The sequence below is a fragment of the Gymnodraco acuticeps genome, unplaced genomic scaffold, assembly GCF_902827175.1.
Source record: "Gymnodraco acuticeps unplaced genomic scaffold, fGymAcu1.1, whole genome shotgun sequence".
Taxonomy (NCBI): domain Eukaryota; kingdom Metazoa; phylum Chordata; class Actinopteri; order Perciformes; family Bathydraconidae; genus Gymnodraco; species Gymnodraco acuticeps.
The window spans coordinates 1,873,431-1,894,835 of record NW_022990673.1 but is presented as its reverse complement, the minus strand read 5'-3'; the positions used below and the strand labels follow the sequence as shown (position 1 = coordinate 1,894,835).

The 21,405-nt window shown below is 38.3% G+C and overlaps 3 protein-coding genes across 6 annotated transcripts; 2 read left to right on the top strand and 1 right to left on the bottom strand.

Annotated features, from left to right (window-relative positions):
* Positions 1 to 3,493: 3,493 nt before the first annotated feature.
* cts12 (cathepsin 12) lies at positions 3,494 to 7,309 on the bottom strand. Its single transcript, XM_034229926.1, has 8 exons — positions 7,279 to 7,309; positions 6,309 to 6,454; positions 6,105 to 6,224; positions 5,230 to 5,394; positions 4,917 to 5,138; positions 4,645 to 4,813; positions 3,705 to 3,810; positions 3,494 to 3,593 (listed from the first exon to the last, which is right to left on the bottom strand). The coding sequence occupies exons 1-8, from the start codon at positions 7,307 to 7,309 to the stop codon at positions 3,494 to 3,496; spliced, it is 1,059 nt and encodes a 352-aa protein (XP_034085817.1).
* Positions 7,310 to 8,482: 1,173 nt separating this feature from the next.
* Positions 8,483 to 13,000, top strand: ankrd29 (ankyrin repeat domain 29). 4 transcript variants are annotated; one of them, XM_034229952.1, is made up of 10 exons: positions 8,483 to 8,661; positions 9,348 to 9,458; positions 9,940 to 10,038; positions 10,601 to 10,699; positions 10,925 to 11,023; positions 11,347 to 11,445; positions 11,601 to 11,651; positions 11,867 to 11,962; positions 12,383 to 12,481; positions 12,569 to 13,000. In XM_034229952.1, the coding sequence occupies exons 1-10, from the start codon at positions 8,650 to 8,652 to the stop codon at positions 12,641 to 12,643; spliced, it is 840 nt and encodes a 279-aa protein (XP_034085843.1). In that variant the 5' UTR covers positions 8,483 to 8,649; the 3' UTR covers positions 12,644 to 13,000. The 4 variants fall into 4 exon arrangements, with proteins under 4 accessions (XP_034085843.1, XP_034085842.1, XP_034085845.1 ...); XM_034229951.1 differs by having other exon boundaries at positions 11,601 to 11,696; XM_034229954.1 differs by having other exon boundaries at positions 9,348 to 9,523; positions 11,601 to 11,696.
* A 1,006-nt stretch (positions 13,001 to 14,006) lies between these two features.
* Positions 14,007 to 21,094, top strand: LOC117555138 (vacuolar protein sorting-associated protein 4B-like). The gene is made up of 11 exons (XM_034229904.1): positions 14,007 to 14,190; positions 15,342 to 15,453; positions 15,552 to 15,696; positions 17,173 to 17,228; positions 17,362 to 17,481; positions 17,555 to 17,711; positions 17,802 to 17,950; positions 18,042 to 18,123; positions 18,652 to 18,871; positions 19,841 to 19,981; positions 20,113 to 21,094. Exons 1-11 carry the CDS (start codon positions 14,170 to 14,172, stop codon positions 20,212 to 20,214), a joined length of 1,305 nt encoding a protein of 434 aa, XP_034085795.1. The 5' UTR covers positions 14,007 to 14,169; the 3' UTR covers positions 20,215 to 21,094.
* The last annotated feature ends 311 nt before the right edge of the window (positions 21,095 to 21,405 follow it).

The window sequence follows — 21,405 nt, the reverse complement described above, 5'->3', positions numbered from 1 at the left end:
ATCTGATATGGCTTTTAGTTTCTGAAAGGTTTATCATGAGTAAAAAGTTGTGTCAAGGCTTCTCGTATTCTTTCAGATTAGTTTTTGTACATTACTTGTTATCACTGCATCAAAAAGAAGATAGCCTATTCATAAAACTCAGCAGGACATTAGGTGGCATTGGGAGTATGCCATTGATGCATAACACTACCTCCTGCCATACATTTACAATTTAAATTAAAAAAATGCAACAACAAAAAAATTGCAATTTGTCTCTGACAATATCCACATCTGCTTCCAGCTGTTCAACCAGGTGTCTCACAGCAGTGCTGTACCTCCAAACCAGATTCTGCAAACTCTTCGGCAAGCACTTAATAGAATAATTTTTAAAGGACTGTTAATTACTACACTCAACTGAAACCTCTGTTTCAGAGATGTTGTCCTGCAGGTCGTTCGGCCAGGAAATGGAAGCGGGGCCATCGGTGACGTTCTGCAGCTGCTGCTTCATCAGAGCCAAGACATCATCCAACGTCTCCAAGTCCAACAGTAAGGAGACATTACAGCTGTCACATTCTGTCATCAGACACAAGCACAGAAACACTTTACCACATTTCTATGTAATTCTTCTGTGTCAAAAACATGATTGTAAGCCAGACGTCAACGCAAACTCACCATGGCAGTGAGCGCCGCTGCTGCTGTTATCAGATGCGATGCACTCTACTCAACATAAAATACACAACCAAAAAGATTGGTAACATTATAGAAACATCTAGGTGTATTTTTGGGAGTTTGACCCTATACTATAGGGACCAAAAGGCAGGATATCTCGGCCTCTGCAACTTTGATTTTGTCCTCCAACGTTTTGGAAGTCAAACATAAACTCAACTTAACCTTTTGAAACATAGAAACTAAAATAAATCACTACTAATGTCTCTTGGTTGGGGAGCTGTTTATATCAAAAACGTTGTCTCTAATTGTGTGAGAATTCATATTTACCTCCAGTCAGAGAATCACAGATGTTCAAGCTGCCCTTGCAATTGCAGGGCTTGCAGCTGCTTCCATGCACCATTGGGTTGCCAAAGTATCCAAACACACATCTTAAACAGGACAAACAAACCGATGTTAAGCTTAAATCATTTTTGTTTCAGTCCTGTGCCTTGCATTGAGCATTGGAAAATAGGGAATAGGATGCAACATATTGCTCCATTGTTGGTAATCTTGAGGTGTTTATTAGCTTGTGTTGGGTGAGCGTCCGTTTTTCCACCAGCAGACACACCTCTCACATCTGTCTCCACTGTAACCATGTCTGCACACGCAATCCATCTCTCCTGAGCCAATGTCCAGGCAGGCCAGCGCAAAACTGCAAAAAGACACATTTACATCCTAATACTGATTCAGAGCAAAATCAGATGAGCCTGGTTGAGCTACGTAATGAACAATGATCTTACTTGTTCCATATGAAGGGGCATGGACAGACATGGCAGGTCCTGTTGGCTGCGTCTCCATAGAAACCCTCTTTACAGCGCTCACAGTGGTCCCCAGTGGTGTCAAACTGACAGTTCTGGAGGTTTAATCAAACACAAAATGAACAACATGTTTTGCCTTTGTGTTGGCCCACAACATTTAAGCTGCTTGTGCTGTAAATAAACACATGTGTCTCTGTGTGTATGAGAGAGCACCAACCACACAGTTCCCTGTTTGCTCATCGCAGTCCTTGGAGAGTTCATTGCAGCGGCATGGCACACACTGACCCGTGTATAGTCCCGCCCTCTCTCTGTAGAAGCCAGAGCTGCACTTCTACACAGAGACAGAGAGATAAACAATAGACTGTAGGATCATCGACACACGCTAACACTCACAACCCCACTCACCTATTACAATCATGCTGCAAAGTGATTAACTAAGAATATGTGAATTGTATCTTATTGATTACATATTGTATCAGATGCATTAACTCAGAAAATCTCTAATGGTTTTAGTATGTCAGGAAGTGACATGAAGAAACACAGGATTAAGAAAGTGTGTGTTTGTCTAAGTTAGGTCTAGGGTTAAGCTTAGGATGCCATAAAAAAAATATATACGTTTTATTCGTGAGACATTATGAAATGTATGAATAAAGTGATAGTGGCTGTATATAATGTCACACCACAATATGATTAACTTTTTGAAAGGGTAGGAAGAATTTCAGGTGGAAATATTTTTTTAAATCCAACAAAGCGCTGCATTACCTGAGTGATGGCGCCTGCTGTGTGCTTGCTGAAGGCAGGATCACAAAACTTGTTGATGCTGTGTGTCTTCTGATAGATCTGACTGTCATGTCTACGCTTTGAGCGTTTCTCAGTAGAGTTACAAACTGGAGCAAAGCAGAGCAAAAATAACCACACTGCACTAAAAAGCAAAGATATTTTCCACTGCATTATAAAGTATTCAGTAAGCCATGTCAGTCTAGCAGTGAAAAAGCCTCCCTCTCCGTTGTAGAGCTCCTCCTCCCAGGTAAACCCTGCAGCAGGTGAACCTTGGAGCGTTTTATGTTAGACTTCTGAAGAAAAGTGCGGCAGTAAATCAGACTCAAGGTTCAGAGGGGTGCGGTTGAACTTGTAAAGAATGATGGAGCATGTATTTGAACAATAATTGGTTGAACAATGCAACATGCAGATCAATAGACAAATAGGCAACTCGTCAGAGAAAATTATTCCACATTTTATTATTAGTCAGTCCAGAAGTTAGGATACTTAGTTGACCCAGTAGAAAACCGATCAGAAGTTGTTTAAAATAGTAGAATACACATGCACAAAAAAAATACAAAGCACCATTTAAATTTCAGACACATTCAATTTGAAGCTCAATTTAAAATTGAGTCACCCCTTATTATAGGTGTTACTGTACAACTAATATATCAAAGAGTAAGAGATGTTGCAGAATTCAAAATTGTACTTTATTTTGTAGTAAATGTACCTGAGACAGTACATTTAAGTACATTTTGTCTCTTAGAAAATAATTAATGATATTTAAAGCCCAATTATGAAACTTTTGTAAAATTGGATTGTGGCTATGTGGGGATCATATTTATGTTCTCCAGTTTAATCCCTTCATAATATGACGCAATGAGGAAATATCCAAAGGCTCAGCAATGTATATTTCCCAGGATCAATAGGTTGAATCTCCCACCTTCTTTTATCAAGAACATAGGACTCTATGAAAACTAAATGAAGAACCCTCTTATGGGTATAAATTATCATATAGCTACCTTGAGCTCAAATTGAGAAGAATCATGAATCAGTGATCTGACTCTGTAATGTGTAACATTTGCTAAAATAAGCCACCATTGACTTAAACAGTTGACTAATGTGTGTGTGTCATAACTTACAAATCCACATACAAATTGATGTGTGTACCACGTCCCTGAGAAAAGCAAAGTGTCAGAAAGGTTCATAATGAGTTGCAGATAGAAAACATAAAAACGTGAAAGTCCAGTGGAAAAGTTCCACATTTGCAAAAAATGATCTCATCAGACTCATATAATAGGGTACAAGGAGTAGCTCGCGATGCCACAAGTGTTTCTGCCGTCTCTGACCAGCCGCATGTAGCCGCCTTCACCCCAACTGCTACCCCAACTAAAAAGAAAAAACAGTGATTGATAAAAAAGAAACACTTTTACATGTGGTATGAATAAGAAATGTAATTCTATACAATGTCAAACCAGTCATTCTGTATATAGTTCTGACCTGTTTTTGATGATCCAGTAGTCCTGGCCTCCTTCAGTGCCGTAGCCCACCAGCAGCACCGCGTGACTCAGGTTGTTAGGGTTACAGACGGGCTCATCATATATTCCTGCAAAGTAAAATTCAACCTGCATTCATTTATTGTTTGGCCACTTGTGAGCAATGGAAATACGCTTTATAGACCATAGTGACATATTATTGCACAAAGTTGCTTACTTACACATTCTGATCAGATACTGAGCAACATAAGAATTGATTTGGAGTCAAGTTATGAGCTAAGGTGTTGGAGGGACATATTCGGTTAAGGGTTTTCCCCCAAGAAACACAAGAGTGTCAAGCACTTAAGAGTCTGCATCAATTCATATTAGTTTCTGTCAAACTGTGCATAGTTTGTGTTTTATGGAAGACTGCAACCACTTCTTATGAGGTTGCATACTGCCACAACCAACTGCACCAGTGGATTTGTTGCGTCTATGAGTTGCGAAATATCCTTTGCTCCTGTCATGTATTTATTAGGAGAGACAAATGACTGTGTTCTATATTGAGAGGAACCCCCCCAAAGTCTATGCCCACGACTAATGTTTGTGTGATAAATGTACTTCCAATTTTCAATCTCCTTTTAGCTTAGTTTTAGTCATTTCCAATTCCTAATAATCTTGTTTTTCAGCTGCTAAATGCCAGATTCACCAGTAAATATTCGCCTTGTGTGTCCGCTGTTTGGTGCTGGTAAGGTAGTGTATGTAGCTTTATCAGTACCAAAGACAGTCAAGTTGTTGACCAAAACAAATATTGTCTGGGTTTGTCATTATATGCAACTTCTTTAACATAGACATAATGATTTGATTGAATTGTAAGTTATAAGAACATGATTACAGCTGCCTGAAATTTATTTATTGTAATCCCCAACATATAAATTGTCCAGATGGAGATTTTTAAAATTAACCTGAGCTGTAGAACAAGAAGCTTGAATGATCTGCGTCAATGGCGACTGTGATTGGGCCGATAGTTGCCACGGCATCAGCTAGAGCCTGCTCGTCTCCTTTCGGTATGAACCTGTAGTCTTTGATATGTGCCACTGCAAGTCTGCTATCGTAGTAACAGGGCTGGGTGTCCTGTTGAGAGAAGAATGCTTAAAGTTATCCTTAGGTTGAACACAGTTATAATAACTTAATTGAAATGCTCTGATGGAGGCAGAGCCAGCGGGTTGATCCTCACCACTGAGGTGTATGGGTAGGAGTTTGTCGGCAGAAGGCCGTTTTTGATCACGTAGTCATAGGCGTTGGCCATCCAGGCACCACTGCAGCCATAGGTACCATAAGATCTGGAGCAGTCCACCAGGTTCTGTTCACTCAGAGACACAAGCTGACCTGTCCTCTTGTATATTTGTCCCTCAATAGCTCCTGTGGTGCTGAAGGCCCAGCACGAGCCACAGTAACCCTGTGAATATCAATTAAAACATACATATTTCAAGTTGTTCATGATTCTGTCTACATGAAAAACATAGAAAATGAATGAGAAAATGTCTTACCTGGTCTTTCACCTCAGTGACATAGCCCATATTTCTGTAGTCGACAACCATAGCATCTAACTTCTTAGCAGCGTTGCGCAGGCTGCGGCTCGAGACGGTCTTCCCTCTCTTCACAAATTGGGAGTCTATCACGGCACCTTGCAAAACCCGGAACTCTTGTCTAGTCTATGTACGGAGATCACAAAAACGTAGTTTCCCAATCATTCAAGTCATTGTATAAAATGTAGTTAACAACTTATCTTATTTGTTCAAGCCAAATCATTTTCCATGACACTTATTCAATTTCTTGCCAAGAGTTAGATATGAAGATAGATACCATTTCTCTGTTATCAGCCAATTAAATGGCCGTTATAAATGGTTATCTCTACCATTCTATACATTTGACTGGTGCAAATAATAGGGCAAACAGCACCGCTCATTATGCTTAAGGGAAAGGGAAACTTAACAACGCAGCTGTGGTTAAGATTGAAAATAAAAACAGTTGTTTCGATTCAGGCAACTAAACTACTTAGCGTTAAGAAAAGGATTGTAATTTGGGTTGAAAATAAAGATGTTTGTTAAGTGACATAACTTAAAATATGTTGAGTTGTTTGTCAAGAAAGTAAATAATGGGTTGTTTGTTGAATTGCATCCTAATCTAATACTATGGACATAGATTAAAGATATAAAAAGACGTACACTCAATCATAGATTCAGATTAGAAGTTATTATTTGCATTCATCAATCATTTGTTCATGTTGGGATTTTCAAAGATAATCTATACATATATTATCAGTTTGCGTACACCATAAAAGCTTTCTTTAAGTTCAACTTTAAATACATTTTAGGTCAGGCAGTGGAGCTTTTATCATTGAGAGGAAAACAGTACTTCTTACCAGGTCTCCGTATTTATTCATGGCCATAGTGAACGGCCTCATCCCCCTGAAAAACCCTTGATTATTATTTTCAATCATCTGTTTGTTCTCCTCCCAGATGATCTGCCTTTGCATATCGTCCTGCAAGACAAAAAAAAGCATATTATAGAAACACTTAAGTGAATCAGAGGTTGGTTTTTGTATTCAACCCAGCGTCATTATCACCATATCGTCATAGGCTATGCCATTGCTGCTCTTCCAGATCTCCCACTCGGTCAGGAGCAGCTCGTCTGAGTCTGAGGCCACGAGCTGCGTTCCGCACAGCAGCACCGAGAGCAGAGCGGCTCCCAGCAGGAGGCCGGTCTGCTGGACTACAGAAACAACAGCATCATAGAGTCACAGCTTTTCATTGTACCTCAACATTATCAACGTTTGTGACTTGCATAGTAACATTAACAGTGTAAGCATTGAAAACCTTCTGTAGCATTTTCTTTTTTTCTGGTGAGTATGGATGTGTTATTGCAGTGTTTCATATTTGCTTTTAATCAAGACTATAAATCAGAAAGATAACAGTTGTTGTACTTACTGAACTGAGCATATCAGCGGACAAATTCATTACAACTGGGCAATCCTAATAGTTATCTATAGTGTTTTGTAAAGTCATTCTGCACAGTATGTAGGTTCATTTTTGAATCAAAACTGCATCACTAATATATTTTCAGTGTTTTTTTCTTCCAAGTCCAAAATGTGCAATTTTAGAAAAGCAAATCATTGCACCGTGCACTTATTTTATAAAAAATGTATTAGACTGTAGAGTAAAACAATAAGAAAACAACTGTCTACTCAATAATACAGGCTATTTATTCTAAAAGTGAAAAAAACGATATATTGTTCTCTCATGAAACTCTGTAAAAACCTGATTGGCAACATAAGTTACATGACTCCACGTTTTATACATAAAAAAAATAATATTTCTTATTACTGAACTCTGAATAAAATGCAATTTAATGTAAAAACATACAATATATCTTATAAAATCAAATACTTTATAAATAATGGTAAACCACCACAGGACAAAGTCCACTTGCTGCATGTACAAAGCACTCTTTAAGCTTAAACACTTGCATTAGTTGCATTTAGCAGAGGTTATTCTCTACACAACAAAATATGAAATAAAAAGCCCTTGCCAGCTCACCTTCATGGATATGAGTCTGTTTTGTTCCCATGGTCTGAGAGGGACTCTGCAGCTACACAACAACACACTCACTGTCAATGTTCCTTATATATCTCTGCTATAAGGACATTGTCTCCACTATACTTTAATGAGTCCCGTAATCAACACTTATGCCAGCACCTGAGAAGAACGTAAGTCAACAAAAAAAAGATGCTTTCCCAGCTCTTCCTTGGTAATACCCCTATTATCATTTTGAGAGAGCTAAGGCTGCAATAATGTAAATCCTTCAATTACCGGTTTATAATTGAGCATAACACCTGACATCTAACTTTCTAAAATCAGCTGTGGAGGAAGTGCACAGATCATTTACTTAAATAAAATAGCACTGTGTTTATGTTAATAATAACTTATTATAAGTATCAATTCTGCATTCAAAACCCAAAGCACTTTAGTATAATCAAAAACATTTGAAATGGAGAAATTACAAAAACGTAATGGAAATAAATAAATAAAGATGTAAATAAAATAAAGAGATAATAATAATAATAGTGATATTAAACATCTAAGTAAAATGTATTAACACAAAAAAAGAAAACAATAAGAAAGAAAGAGAAGAGAGAAGATTTCAAATGAAAAATGTTAAGGACCAATGGTTTAATCTTTATCAATGCCTTGATTTAAGTTTATAATGTATTTATTATGAAATTGCAAAAAAAAATTAACTTCACTTGATCACAGTTTTCAGATAAATGTAGTGGAATGGACAAGTGGATTGTCATTTGTTGCCTTCATTTTTTACTTATGTCATAGTTTAATCCCTTGTTTTTGTTTATTCTTGTGACAACATTATATTTCTATTTTTGTCTTGCAATAGGTTTTTAATTATTTTCAAATTGTTCTGTTTTTTCGGTCTAATTTATGTTTTATATATTTATTTATTTTACTAGCCATGTGGAGCACTTTGAGCCGCATGATTGAATGAAAGGGGCGATAGTTCAAGTTTATTTGAGTTCAGAATAAGGTAAAAAAAAAACAACAACATAACGCATTTACAAATCTACAAATAATCTAGATTAAAATGATACCAGTCCTGCATCGTTTTGTACATGAATTTAACTCCCTTCTCTGGTTTTACAGTCTATGGGTTTTACACTGACACATGACCATGTATGTGTGCTCAGCAGCGCCCCCCAGCGGCCCGCAACGGCCTCCTCTCAGCACCGACTGCAGGGGATGAGCTCAGCTGACGGTCTGCTGTTATTATGTCCGCGAACGGGCGCCGCCAACACCCAAAAACAGTGCGGCAAAACAGGCGAGAGGCGCTCAGCTCAGCATCGTTTCTAATGAAGGAGTGTGCTGGAAACAACATGAGTCACGAATGAGGTCTGCAGGATGTCTTTTAAGGTAAACAAGCCTTTTCCATCCATCATCCTCTGACTGCATGCATCCCACAGGGCCTCAATAGGAATCCAGATCACACTTGCTTCCCCTCAAAGTGTAGTAAGTTCATAATTTAATGAAGTGGTGTAGCCTTTTGACTGTAAAGCACCGAGGGGGAAACGGTGTAACCTGGAAGTAACTAGGCAAAAGGCTGTGTACAGATTGCAGTAGTGTGTGTGTGTGTGTGTGTGTGTGTGTGTGTGTGTGTGTGGTGTGTGTGTGTGTGTGTGTGTGTGTGTGTGTGTGTGTGTGTGTGTGTGTGTGTGTGTGTGTGTGTGTGTGTGTGTGTGTGTGTGTGTGTGTGTGTGTGTGTGTGTGTGTGTGTGTGTGTGTGTGTGTGTGTGTGTGTGTGTGTGTGTGTGTGTGTGTGTGTGTGTGTGTGTGTGGCTGTGGTCCGACTGAAATTTCACACAATATGCATGTTCTGTTCCTCTTCCAAATTACTTAATTAAAATTCCGTTTTCATCATGTCTATTCTGAAAGACAGGGAAATGGTGTGTGTGACTGTGTGTGTGTATTTGACACTTTACACCTTTATTCCTGCAGAGGTCACTGTACTGTTTTTCTGGCTATACTCTGCTGTCAGTGTGTGTATAATACTATAATGGTGGTTCTAAGGTCAGTGGTTGTTGTGTGTGTTTACCCTCCAGAAGGAAACACCCCTGTCTAATGCTGTGTTTTGGGCAGCGAGGAAGGGGAACTTGGCTTTGCTTCAGCTGCTGCTCAACAGCGGGCGTGTGGACGCAGACTGCAGAGACAGTGTAGGCCTACGGACGCTGCATGTCCTGGCTGCTCAGCTGCACGCTTTAACCATAACCCACCTGTGGTAGGGAGACAGAGAGCTTCAAGGCTTACCTCTGTTGTGTGTGTGTGTGTGTGTGTGTGTGTGTGTGTGTGTGTGTGTGTGTGTGTGTGTGTGTGTGTGTGTGTGTGTGTGTGTGTGTGTGTGTGTGTGTGTGTGTGTGTGTGTGTGTGTGTGTGTGTGTGTGTGTGTGTGTGTGTGTGTGTGTGTGTGTGTGTGTGTGTGTGTGTGTGTGTGTGTGTGTGTGTGTGTGTGTGTGTGTGTGTGTGTACCACCCTTATTATGCTTTTTCTTTCACCATAATAAAGGGTGAGGCTTTTAAGCTGGAAAATCTGCAGAGTTTAGAATTTTTCATCCCCATATTTTAAGTATTTTTCAGCAAGTCACCTCCAAAAAACACACAAGGTTGAAAAAAGCATTGTTGTCATGTTTCTCTTCAGTTTGGGACGACAGCGCTGATGGTGGCGTCCTACAGCGGCCATTATGAGTGTGTCAAAGAACTTATCATGCAAGGAGCCGACATCAACTACCAGAAGGAGGTATGATCAGAGAAAAACTGGCCAGCTCATTGAAACAGTTTTCATGAACTGTGAGTCAGTTTGAATCTGGAGTCTGATTCACTTAGAGGTTGCCAGATTATCAGCAGAGACTCCAGGAAATTGCTGCTCCCTGCAAAATAGTCTGGTACATGAACCGCCATCAAGAGTGAATTGTTAATTAATCAATTAAACAAGTGTTCTGCCTTGCTCTTAGCTAAAACGTTTTCGATGTAGCTATATCTTTAGCTGAAAGAGATTTGAGAGGTATCGATCTCATCATCTAACTCTCTGAGTATTCCTCAAAATGTCAGGCTTTGCCTTTATTATAGCTCCTGTAATGTCTTCCTTATGTTTTAAATATAGATCATCAGTCGTACAGTCTTGGGATTGAGACTAGGACACATTTGTTGCAAGATCAAAGCAAAATATACCTGAAATGACCCCAGAGCAAGGCTTAAACTTTTATAGATTTGGACTCTTTCCTAATTTAAAATACATACAAGCATGGTAATTTATTTTCCTTTCAATGTCATGCAAAGTCTCTCTCAATTGTCCTTCTCAGACAGGTTCCACCGCCCTGTTCTTCGCCTCCCAGCAGGGACACAATGATGTTGTGAAGCTCCTCTTCGAATTTGGTGCCTCAACTGAATTCCAGACAAAGGTATGCAGCAGGACAATGACTGTGCATCAGACTGTAAAATAGTGGGTGGGGTGGAGAGTGCTGCTCATCTCAGATGCCCTTTGTTTAGAGAGAATCTAATGTGTTATCCTTATTTGTATACCTCTGGAGATTTTTAAAGATCTTCTCTTTGCAGTGTATAACAATCAGTGATTACTATGAACTATGTCGCCCTGGTAGATTGTTTTTCATTATGTTTGTTGGCAGAACGGGGGCACAGCTCTCACGGTGGCCTCTCAGTATGGACACTCCAAGGTGGTGGAAACACTGTTGAAGAATGGAGCCAATGTTCACGACCAGCTATATGTGAGCCACATCTTTAGCCTCCCTTTTGTCTCCTCTCGCTGTCAGTACTTCTGTCTGTCAGAAACATGGTGTTTAAGCTGCACACCATGTCCCCGCAGCTGGAATCCAGCCACTCAGGTTTCTACAGACCGCTGAGTCAGACATTTGGAAGGACTAGTTTCTGTCCTCAGAGCACAGGAAAAATAACCACACATACATGTATTTGTAAAATAATGGTCATTTAGCAATATGTTATTATACTCGTTTTGATTAGTTGGAAACGTTCAGAGATAATTTTAGCCATCTACGACAGAACAGTGTGAAAGTTGATTATTTTGTTTCAGGATGGGGCCACTCCTCTGTTTCTCGCTGCACAGGAGGGTCATGTGACTGTGATACGTCAGCTTTTGTCAACCGGTGCCAAGGTTAACCAATTTAGGGAGGTAATGTCCTCGCCTCCAGCGGTTTTTACAGATTTAAAGATCACAGTCACTCAAACATTAAGCTCTTTAGGTCGTGTCATGCCCACATTGACTCTAACATCCCTTATGTCCTCCTTCACTGCAACCCCCCTCCCCTCCACCCATGTGTTCTCCAGGATGGCACCGCCGCGCTGTGGATGGCAGCTCAGATGGGTCACAGCGAGGTGGTGAGGGTGCTACTCTTACGTGGTGCAGATCGGGATGCTGACAGAGTATGAGGTTCTTTTAAAAAAATGAAAATACATAACAGTGTAAAAAACGATTATTGTCGTATAGACCACTTGGCCCCAACCTGTGTTGTGCAAGATACTTTGAAAATGTAATATATTAAATATAACTTGATGGTTTTGTTAGATAACAGTTGTATCACTTGTCTTTTAAGGATGGATCGACAGCATTATTCAAAGCAGCTTTAAAAGGCCACAACGGCGTCATTGAGGAACTTCTCAAGTTTTCTCCTTCAGTCGGTCTCCTCAAGGTAAATTATGCTTTCTTTGACTTCAACATTTCGAGAAATACGCTTATACGCTTTCGGCCAAGAGTTACTTCAGAAGAATGTTACCAGGTTCATGTAAATGTCCATATTAGGGCCATTGTACAGTAGGTAAATAACAATGTCTTTGGATGTGGGTAAAACATGTGATAAATAAAACATTTTCTGATACCAAAGTGATACATTTGAAGCACAGAAAAATATCTCAAAAGTTTTTTCTTGAAAATGTGTGTTTTCTACACCCCAAAATACAGGGGTGGAATACCTTCCTCCAGACTCCGCAATTTCTTTCTTTCTTTTTTTACCCACTATGTTGTTAATACACTGCTGTACATAATGCTCTGGATAAAGAGCAGTGAATGCAGAATTTGAATTATATCATTATGAATTATGTGTTGTCTCCAGAATGGCTCTACTGCCCTACATGCTGCTGTTATGAGTGGAAATCTCCGAACTGTTCTGCTGCTGCTTGAGGCGAACGCAGACCCCACCGTACCCAACAAGGTAGTCACTTACATTTTAAAATGAGATTATAAACAGACAAAATATGAGCAGATCACTTAATCATCTTGTCTTATGTGTGTTGTACAGAATAATGAACTCCCTGCAAATCTTACGAAGAACGACCGCATCCTTAAAATGTTAATCCTAAATGGAGACAGCTGATGAACGACCAAACGACTACCTTCATGCCTGTCTGTACTGCACTGGTGATGTGTGCTGAGGGGGGGGAATTAAACAACCATACAGTGTCAAACATATTCAACCACAACATTTACTGTACATGGTGCTTGCTGTTGATTGCAACTGAAATGAAACTGTCATGTTGAATAAAGGTGGACTCCATAGAGCAACAAAAATGTATTTGTCTGCCATGTGCATCACCTCCTTCTCTCTGTTGTTCTACAGTATATGCATTTATCTTTGTTAAACCCAGGTGTTGTAAGAATTATATATATTTTGCACACTTTTTATTTGCCTTTTTAATAGTTGTAATAAAGTGTAAGTTTGTTATTCAATCCATAAGTGGCAGTGTGCATGTTTATTTAATGAGTGAGAAATTAAGTAATATTTGTTTTTAACTCATCCTGATAACTATCAATGAACAAAACAGATATTACAAATGTTAGGAACAATATGATCTGGTGTATTTGGAAAGTGAGTGTAGGCTATTTTATTACGCCTTTTAAGCAGGGAAAATGTGGCTGGAGAGGATGTTAGAGAGAGGTAGCAAACTATTCAAAATTGTCTTTACATAATGCAAAATATAAGTATATTTTTAACCTCTGACATTTAAAATATTTTGGGATTTAATTCATGAGGAAAAATAAAATGGAAGGACATGAATCGTGTAGCATTTACGGTGTGAAGACAATGAAACAGGTGACAGGGACATGCAAACAAATTCACCAAAACTATGTTTATAGATTTCAACAATAGCAGAAATGTTGAATATGGAAATAGGAATCCTTACATTCACAATCACAATTTTTAAACCGGCACGATTTACGACACAAAGTTGTTGGATAACATTCAGCATTATTTCAATCCAGCCCATGATTTGCAATACACAGGTATTCCTCCCACTTTCCAATCCCCATACCCCCTCTCCCACCGCCCCATACCTCCCCTTGTACTTTTTTATTTATGTGTCTTTTAGTTATTTATTCCTTTACCTCGTATATAAAGTAGCCTATAACAATATGCAATGGGCTTTTAAGTTAGTAATTGTCTAACATATGATGAAACATTGCAAACAGTATAGAACAAATTATTTAGTTATGATAACAAATACTCACTAGGCGGCAGTGTTTCCCTACATTTACCTGTACCACACCTGTACCAACATAAAATGTGCTTGAATTATTCAATTGTTTTCTGCATAATAAAACAATGCATTCTTAATAGTTCCATCTATCTAGTACACTTTATTATATGCTTATTAGTATAACGTAATATATTTGATCATATTTGTTTTCAAAAGCATGACTAATCTCACTGAAGAGGACAAAAACATGATCACGTGACCGACGCGGAAGTGACAGTCACTGTGTGTTGATGCGGAAGCAGAAAGAGCTTTAAGATGTTTTGAGATTGACGTTGTTGTATATTTTAAAATAAGTAGACGGCAACAGGAAAAAATAGTTTAATCGAAAGTGAGAAGCTATAGTTTGACGACATATCCAAAGCTAATGGCCGGTAGTAATCTACAGGTGAGTGACAAACTTTTGACCTCAGAGAGAGGAGTTGTTTAACATTTCTACTTTTTCATTTGCCGTCAGCTTTTAATCATCTTAAATGGCGAATTCACCGGGTTAAACCAGTTACATTTAAACATTAAGATAAACTAACTCCGTACCAAGTATTGGAAGTAATAGTAAAAGCTGTATTCAGTTAGATCAGTTAGGTATGAATCAGGTTCACATTTATGGCAGCAACAAACCCTCCCTCTTTACCCATTATATTAGCACAATGTACGGAATACTTTTAATTTATACGTGTTTTTTTGTTTTGTGTGTGTATTGCAGAGACAGAAGAGAGAGGCACATATAAGCCACATTGTTCATGATATTCTTAATATAAAACATTTCATGAACTTCTAAAATACACAGCATTTAATAAATTAAATCAATACATTCACGGTATTTTAGAAATGTGACCTATTACAAAAAAGCTGTGTATTTAGTCAAGTAAATGTTATCTGTAGCCCAATGTCACAGCTTTACAACCTGTAAAGCATATAACAATAATTTGGTTTAGGAAGAATACCCCCTTAAAAACTTCTTTTTTTAAATGTAGGAATAAATGTAATAACTACAGAGTATTAATTAATAGATTTCCAACATTTATAACGCCAACGCCCGTGGTAAAGTTGTTCATTTTCAATCAAATCAAGTTTTATTTATATAGCACATTTTTAAAACGATTTTTGGTCGAGCCAAAGTCTTGTACTTGCAATAAAAACACTTTTCTACAAAAGCAAACAGAAGACAATAAATTACAACAGCAAAAATAAAATCACACAGGGAAATGTCAGGAGTCGTGCTCCTCTCTGACTAGAAGGCCAGAGAGAAGAAGTGAGTCTTAAGTGTAGATTTAAAACCCCTAGGGTCTGGGCCAACCTCACATGGAGGGGCAGAGTGTTCCAGAGCCTGGGGCCAGCTGCTGCGAAGGCTCGGTGCCCTCTGAGCCTGGTCTTGGGCACTATCAGCAGCAGCTGGTCAGCCGACCTTAAAGCTCTGGCTGGGTTTTATTTTTATTTTATTAGCTTGTAACTACCTTATTAACCTACTAACCTTTTTAAAGGGTGCCATATTACAGGCTGGTCTCCTTAATTCTTCTTTTTCATGTTGTCTGTTCTCAGAAAGCTATAGATCTCGCCAGCAAAGCTACAGTGGAGGACAAAGCCAAGAACTACGAAGAGGCCCTTAAATTATACCAGAATGCAGTGCAATACTTTCTTCATGTTGTCAAGTGTGAGCAGCCTATCTGTGTTTGACTTATTACAGCATTTGTGTGATTTTCCAAACATCCCTTCTACAGACAGTATCTTAAGCTTCTTCTTATGTTGCAGACGAGTCTCAGGGTGATCGAGCGACGCAGAGCATCAGAGCAAAGTGTGCCGACTACCTGGACAGAGCCGAGCAGCTGAAGGAATATCTGAAGAAGAAGGAGAAGGCTCCTCCGGCCAAACCTGTCAAAGAGTCTGATGACAAAGGGTGAGTCAATATATCAGTATATTTAGTACTACAAAATAAGTTATAGGGCAGTTATTTGAGTCTTGTTGTTGTTTGTTTGTTTTAGTTTTGACAAACATGTTCAATGCAGTTACTTCCTGGTACAACATTTGCTCAGCCAATGTCCTGAACATTTTTAAACCTGCATTGTTTACATCTATGGTTACCTCCTAGCTGCCTTCTTTTCCCCCTTCTCTTCTGTCTAATTCCTGCATTAATTAGCACGCTACCATATGTAAATAAATGGAATATTGTGAAACCGTTGGCAGAATTGTTTACTGTATCAGGAAACAAAAACACTCATAATTATGGTTCATCTTTACTAGTTTTCAAAAACTTGAAACTGGTTCCAAAATATTTAAACTCAAAATAACAACCGCAATCTTAATGACTGGAACAACTGCTAAAGATCTGTTTAAATCCATATTAATTATAATTTGTTATTGAAAACATTATACTCAAGATGTATTCCAATGTTTACCTTCCTGTAGACACATTTTGCATGTTTTCATATTTCAGTTATTGGAAATTATATTATTTATAGTGCAACACATGAAAACCTAAAACAAGGATTTTTCAGGAACCTTCCTCAGAATTTTCTTTCTAAGAAATTATGGATTCTGTTAAACCATGTGTTACTGTCAACACTAGGGATGCATATCGTTGACTTTTTTACGATACCGATACCACTGAACGATACCGATACTCAACCGATACATATCGTGATACTTTGAAAATGTATCATCCCACAATTACTCCCATGAAGCGCTTTACGATATAGTTAACATGTCAAATAAATATTAAATTCAATTGTGGGACTTCTTGGACCTTTTAGTACTGAACAAACAATAAAAAATACATAAAAAATATGAAGAAAACCGATTATGGAATATATTTTATACCCGCCATCAGGTGTGCCGCGTGAATAGCACATCTTGTCAATGCAAACAGACCGTTATAGCACCGTTATAATTAATGTTAAACCTGAGATTCGACTAGAGAACAAATACATAATAGAATAAAGGTCATGAGATCTCGGCATTGCACAAACAAACAAATCTCATCTTTAAAATCAACATTTACCTTCACTGGTGAGAGAAAACAAATCCCATCACAGTTCATTTGTGGGACTTTTACCTTTCTAGTATTGAACAAACAATGAAAAATACATAAAATATGAAGAAAAACGAATATGCAATCTAATTTATAACACCCGCCATCACGGGCCACGGACTCACTTTTAAAATTAACTTTTACATTTTTTTTTTTTTTTTAAAGTATCGAAATCCGATCTGATTTCGGTACGGTATACCGTAGCCACCAGTAACCGGTATTTCGGTAATACCGGATACCGGTATGCATCCCTAGTCAACACCCCCCTAGACAATACAAATCATTGTCTATGGTTCCACAAAGTGTCAATAAACCACAATGCCGTCTGGTGTCATTTAAATTCAGAGAGGATGCTGATGGGGATGACGCTGAGAAAAAGAAGTTCCAAAATCAACTCTCAGGTGATTACATTAAGTGAACATAGAGGCAGATGCACCAGTGAAATATGTTGGGCAAAACATCATCATCATTGCATGACAATTCATAAAATTGTTAATGCCTAATAAATGTTTATCAAACCCATCTCTCTTACAGGTGCCATTGTCATGGAAAAGCCAAACGTTATGTGGGACGATGTAGCTGGACTTGAGGGGGCCAAAGAAGCCTTAAAGGAAGCCGTTATCCTGCCCATCAAATTCCCTCATCTGTTTCAAGGTACTAGAAACAAGACCCAACAACAGGTCCTGAAAATGAAGAGTATTTATTAATACGGTATCTATTATTGTAGGAAAGCGAACTCCTTGGCGGGGGATCCTTCTGTTCGGCCCTCCAGGAACAGGGAAGTCCTATCTGGCCAAGGCAGTGGCCACGGAAGCCAACAACTCCACCTTCTTCTCCGTCTCCTCCTCTGACCTCGTGTCCAAGTGGTTGGGGGAAAGTGAGAAGTAAGGCCGGGTGATAACATTATGGTGAAACTGGGATTATGATAAATGCACAATACACATTTATTGTTCCCGCCCTCTGTCTTAATCCAGGTTGGTGAAGAGCCTGTTCACTTTAGCCCGGGAAAATAGGCCATCGATCATTTTCATCGATGAGATCGACTCTCTCTGCGGCTCCAGGAGTGAGAACGAGAGTGAAGCAGCGCGCAGAATCAAGACGGAGTTCCTCGTCCAGATGCAAGGTGAGTAAGAAGAGATAACTTGAGGATCTTAGCTGAAATCTGCCAGCAGTACTTTGTTTATGAAGTGAAAGAAATGCCCTTCTCCTCTCAGGTGTTGGAACTAATAATGAAGGAGTCCTGGTGCTGGGAGCTACAAACATACCGTGGACATTGGACTCCGCTATCAGGAGAAGGTTAGTTTCACTTATGAAAAATAATGCCTCTACAATCATTCAATTACCGTGCAATTTGGGAATGTATGGTTCCATAAGGTTAAGTCATGATGATGTTAAGATTACTTTATTATAATTTTTTATTAACTTAACTACCTGATGGTTTTCCATGATACTTTTTACACATAACAGTGTTTCCTTTTAGATTTGTAACTACTATTTTAATACACATTTATTGCCTGCAAATAGCTGTCTCGAATTACTTTTGTAATGTTACTTTATAATTTATACATAAAGGTCTTAAACTTGTTTTAGTGTCATGTGGCACTTCTTATTAAATGATATACGCTGCATCAAGAATACCAAAGGCACCACACAGTCCCACACGACTCTACCATCTTTTCTGTAGGTACAAAATCAATTATCTCCTTCCACTGCAAAAGAGGAACGCTGTCAGAGCAGTTCTCTTGTACAAGTAAAATTGTCAGCAAGTCATGACAATCATGATTTAATAGATGTAATGCTTCATGATTCTTTTCTGGGTCTTAGGTTTGAAAAGCGAATCTACATTCCTCTGCCGGAGGAGCACGCCCGCTCCTTCATGTTCAAGCTGCATCTGGGCTCCACCCCCAACGACCTGACAGAGGCAGACTTCATCATTCTGGGCAAAAAGACCCAGGGCTACTCTGGGGCGGACATCAGTGTTATCGTTAGGGACGCCCTGATGCAGCCTGTCAGGGAGGTGCAGTCTACCTCTCACTTCAAGAAGGTAAAAACACTGTGGCCGATCACCAGTTATTCATACTTGTCCAAACTGAATGAAAAGGTATTTTGGGAATCCAGCAGGATTGTGTTGTTTCAAAATAATACAAATGTCTGAATGGCTAAAGCAATTATCGTTGAAAAGTTATCCATATCCTCCTGGGACCCAGCCCATTAATACATGTCCACTGTAGTGGACATTTTGTTAACATGCATCTCCTTTTACTCTTTTGAGCTACTCTATCAATCCCTGATGTGTTGTACAGAGGACATCCTGGTCTTTCCAGTGATATGTCATTGGTTAAAATTGCATGCTGGGAAGTTCCTCTGTCTTTTCATCCAAAATGGCTGACATACCAAAAACAACATTTTATAGAAGCGGGAGGAGAAGTCAAATATTATTGATTAATTGTTATTTTTAATCTGAAAATCATATATGTTCTTGTTTATTTACATGTGAGGAACTATATAATTAGTTCTGAAAGCAATTCAATACTTCAAGTTTTGAAATCGCAGCTATTTTATAAATGTCCATTCTAGTGGACGTCAGGACCATCTTCATGGACTTAATGACTCAACATTGTTGCAGCAGGCGACAGAAATCAATATTATAAATCGTCGTTTATCGTATTATGGCATAAATTAAATGTTTTCCTGGTTTTAAAGCTGCCATAACAGTCAAGTGACTTCATTTTTGACAGTCATTATATCCACATTACTGATGATTATAAAGCAAAATTGTCATTGTAAGTATTTTGTAAAAAAAAGCACCAATGGCCAACTCTAGAATCATTATTGAGGTATACGGTCAAAAATATTTGTATAATTACAAACAAATATTTTCCTATTCTAAATCGTATTGAGACGATACTAAAAAGTTAAAATATTTCTCATTCACACACTTAACTAGCCTGTCGGAGTGTATGAAAAAATATTCAGAATGTATTCACTCACACTCAAACTCTTCTTGATTTAGGTGAGTGGGTCATCGTGGAAAGAACCCGGCGTTGAGGTGGACGACCTCCTGACTCCATGTTTACCGAGCGATCCCAACGCCATAGAGATGAAGTGGATGGACGTTCCTGGGGAGAAACTTCTAGAGCCAGTTGTGTCCATGGTAAGAATAAACTCCAAATGTTCCCCATGAAGGAAAACAATGTGCATGTGGTGTCGATCAGTGTTATTGATAAACACAGATGACTGCAGTGCTCAGCATTTATTGTGACCTCTGTGTTTTTTCCCGTGCAGCCGTACATGCTGAGGTCACTGACAAGCACCAAGCCCACGGTGAATGAGGAGGATTTGGGGAAGCTGAGGAAATTTACTGAGGATTTTGGTCAAGAAGGCTAATAATACACATTCTAATCATCAATGAAACTGCAAATAACCCTTATTTTTCAATGTCAGTTACGCTTGCTTCTTAATCTGTTTTGCTACAAAAATAAGACAAAGAAAATATTTCCCAGGAATGTGAGCCAACAGAAAGCAAGCTAATATTGAGGTTTAATTAAAGACAAAGTTGCTGTTTTTCCTGGAGAATTGACTAACAACTTTAATTGAGGATTTTCTGCCAATTAAATAATCAACTGCTTATGTACTAGTACGCCTGTCACACATTTTTCAAACTGCTCATGTTTACATATTTTATTTACGTATTGGTTTTATTTGCATGTCAGTGATAATATTCTTTATTTGTTTAAGAGCTACCTTTATCATCACTGTTCGAAAATAGCAGATAACGATGCTGAATTTCGTAAATGCACATTTTCAACACTACATACCTCTTCTTATAGTTTAAGGGGGATTATATTTTGCTTAACAGAATCAGTTTGGTGGTTGGCTTTAATAAATGGGTATTTATACCGTCAAATTTAACAAGAGTTACTCTTCTAAACATTTAAATAACCTTTTAGTAGCTGTTTGCATTTCTCTATACAAATTGTCATTAACCACTTTAAAAGGGCCTTCTGGTTTTCTTGTGAGTTGCTGAATTTTCACTATTACAGTATAGTTTCAACCTTTAAACCTTGTGTTAACTTTATGTTCCTAATCACTTTAAGATCCTGTCATTATGCTCAGTTGGTTTGAAATGTCTTGTATATCAAGTTTCTCTTTCTTACTGAGTGGTTATATAAAAGAAACTGGTTTTGGTGGCCTTTTGCACTTTTGTTGTATTCTGACATGTTCTGTGAACGAAAGTCTCCGGGTTGAATAAACGACTCAAACAAAACTACAGGAGTCTTTATTAATGTTACGAATATATTTATTGTTAAAATACATCTCTTAATGAATTGCCATATATATTCTAAATGATGGTACTTTATTTAGTACATTTGATAGGATAAATACAACATGTCAATTTAAATCTTTAACACTTTAAGATATATATATATATAAAACTGACATCAATGTTACGCTGCTTGCACAAGCTCATAATTTGAAGTCTTGAACATCTCTTCCGTTAATGTAATCAGTAAAGATATGAAGTGTTTTTATAGATAAAGGCAAACATGTTTTCTATTTAGCAGAAGTTGCTATTTC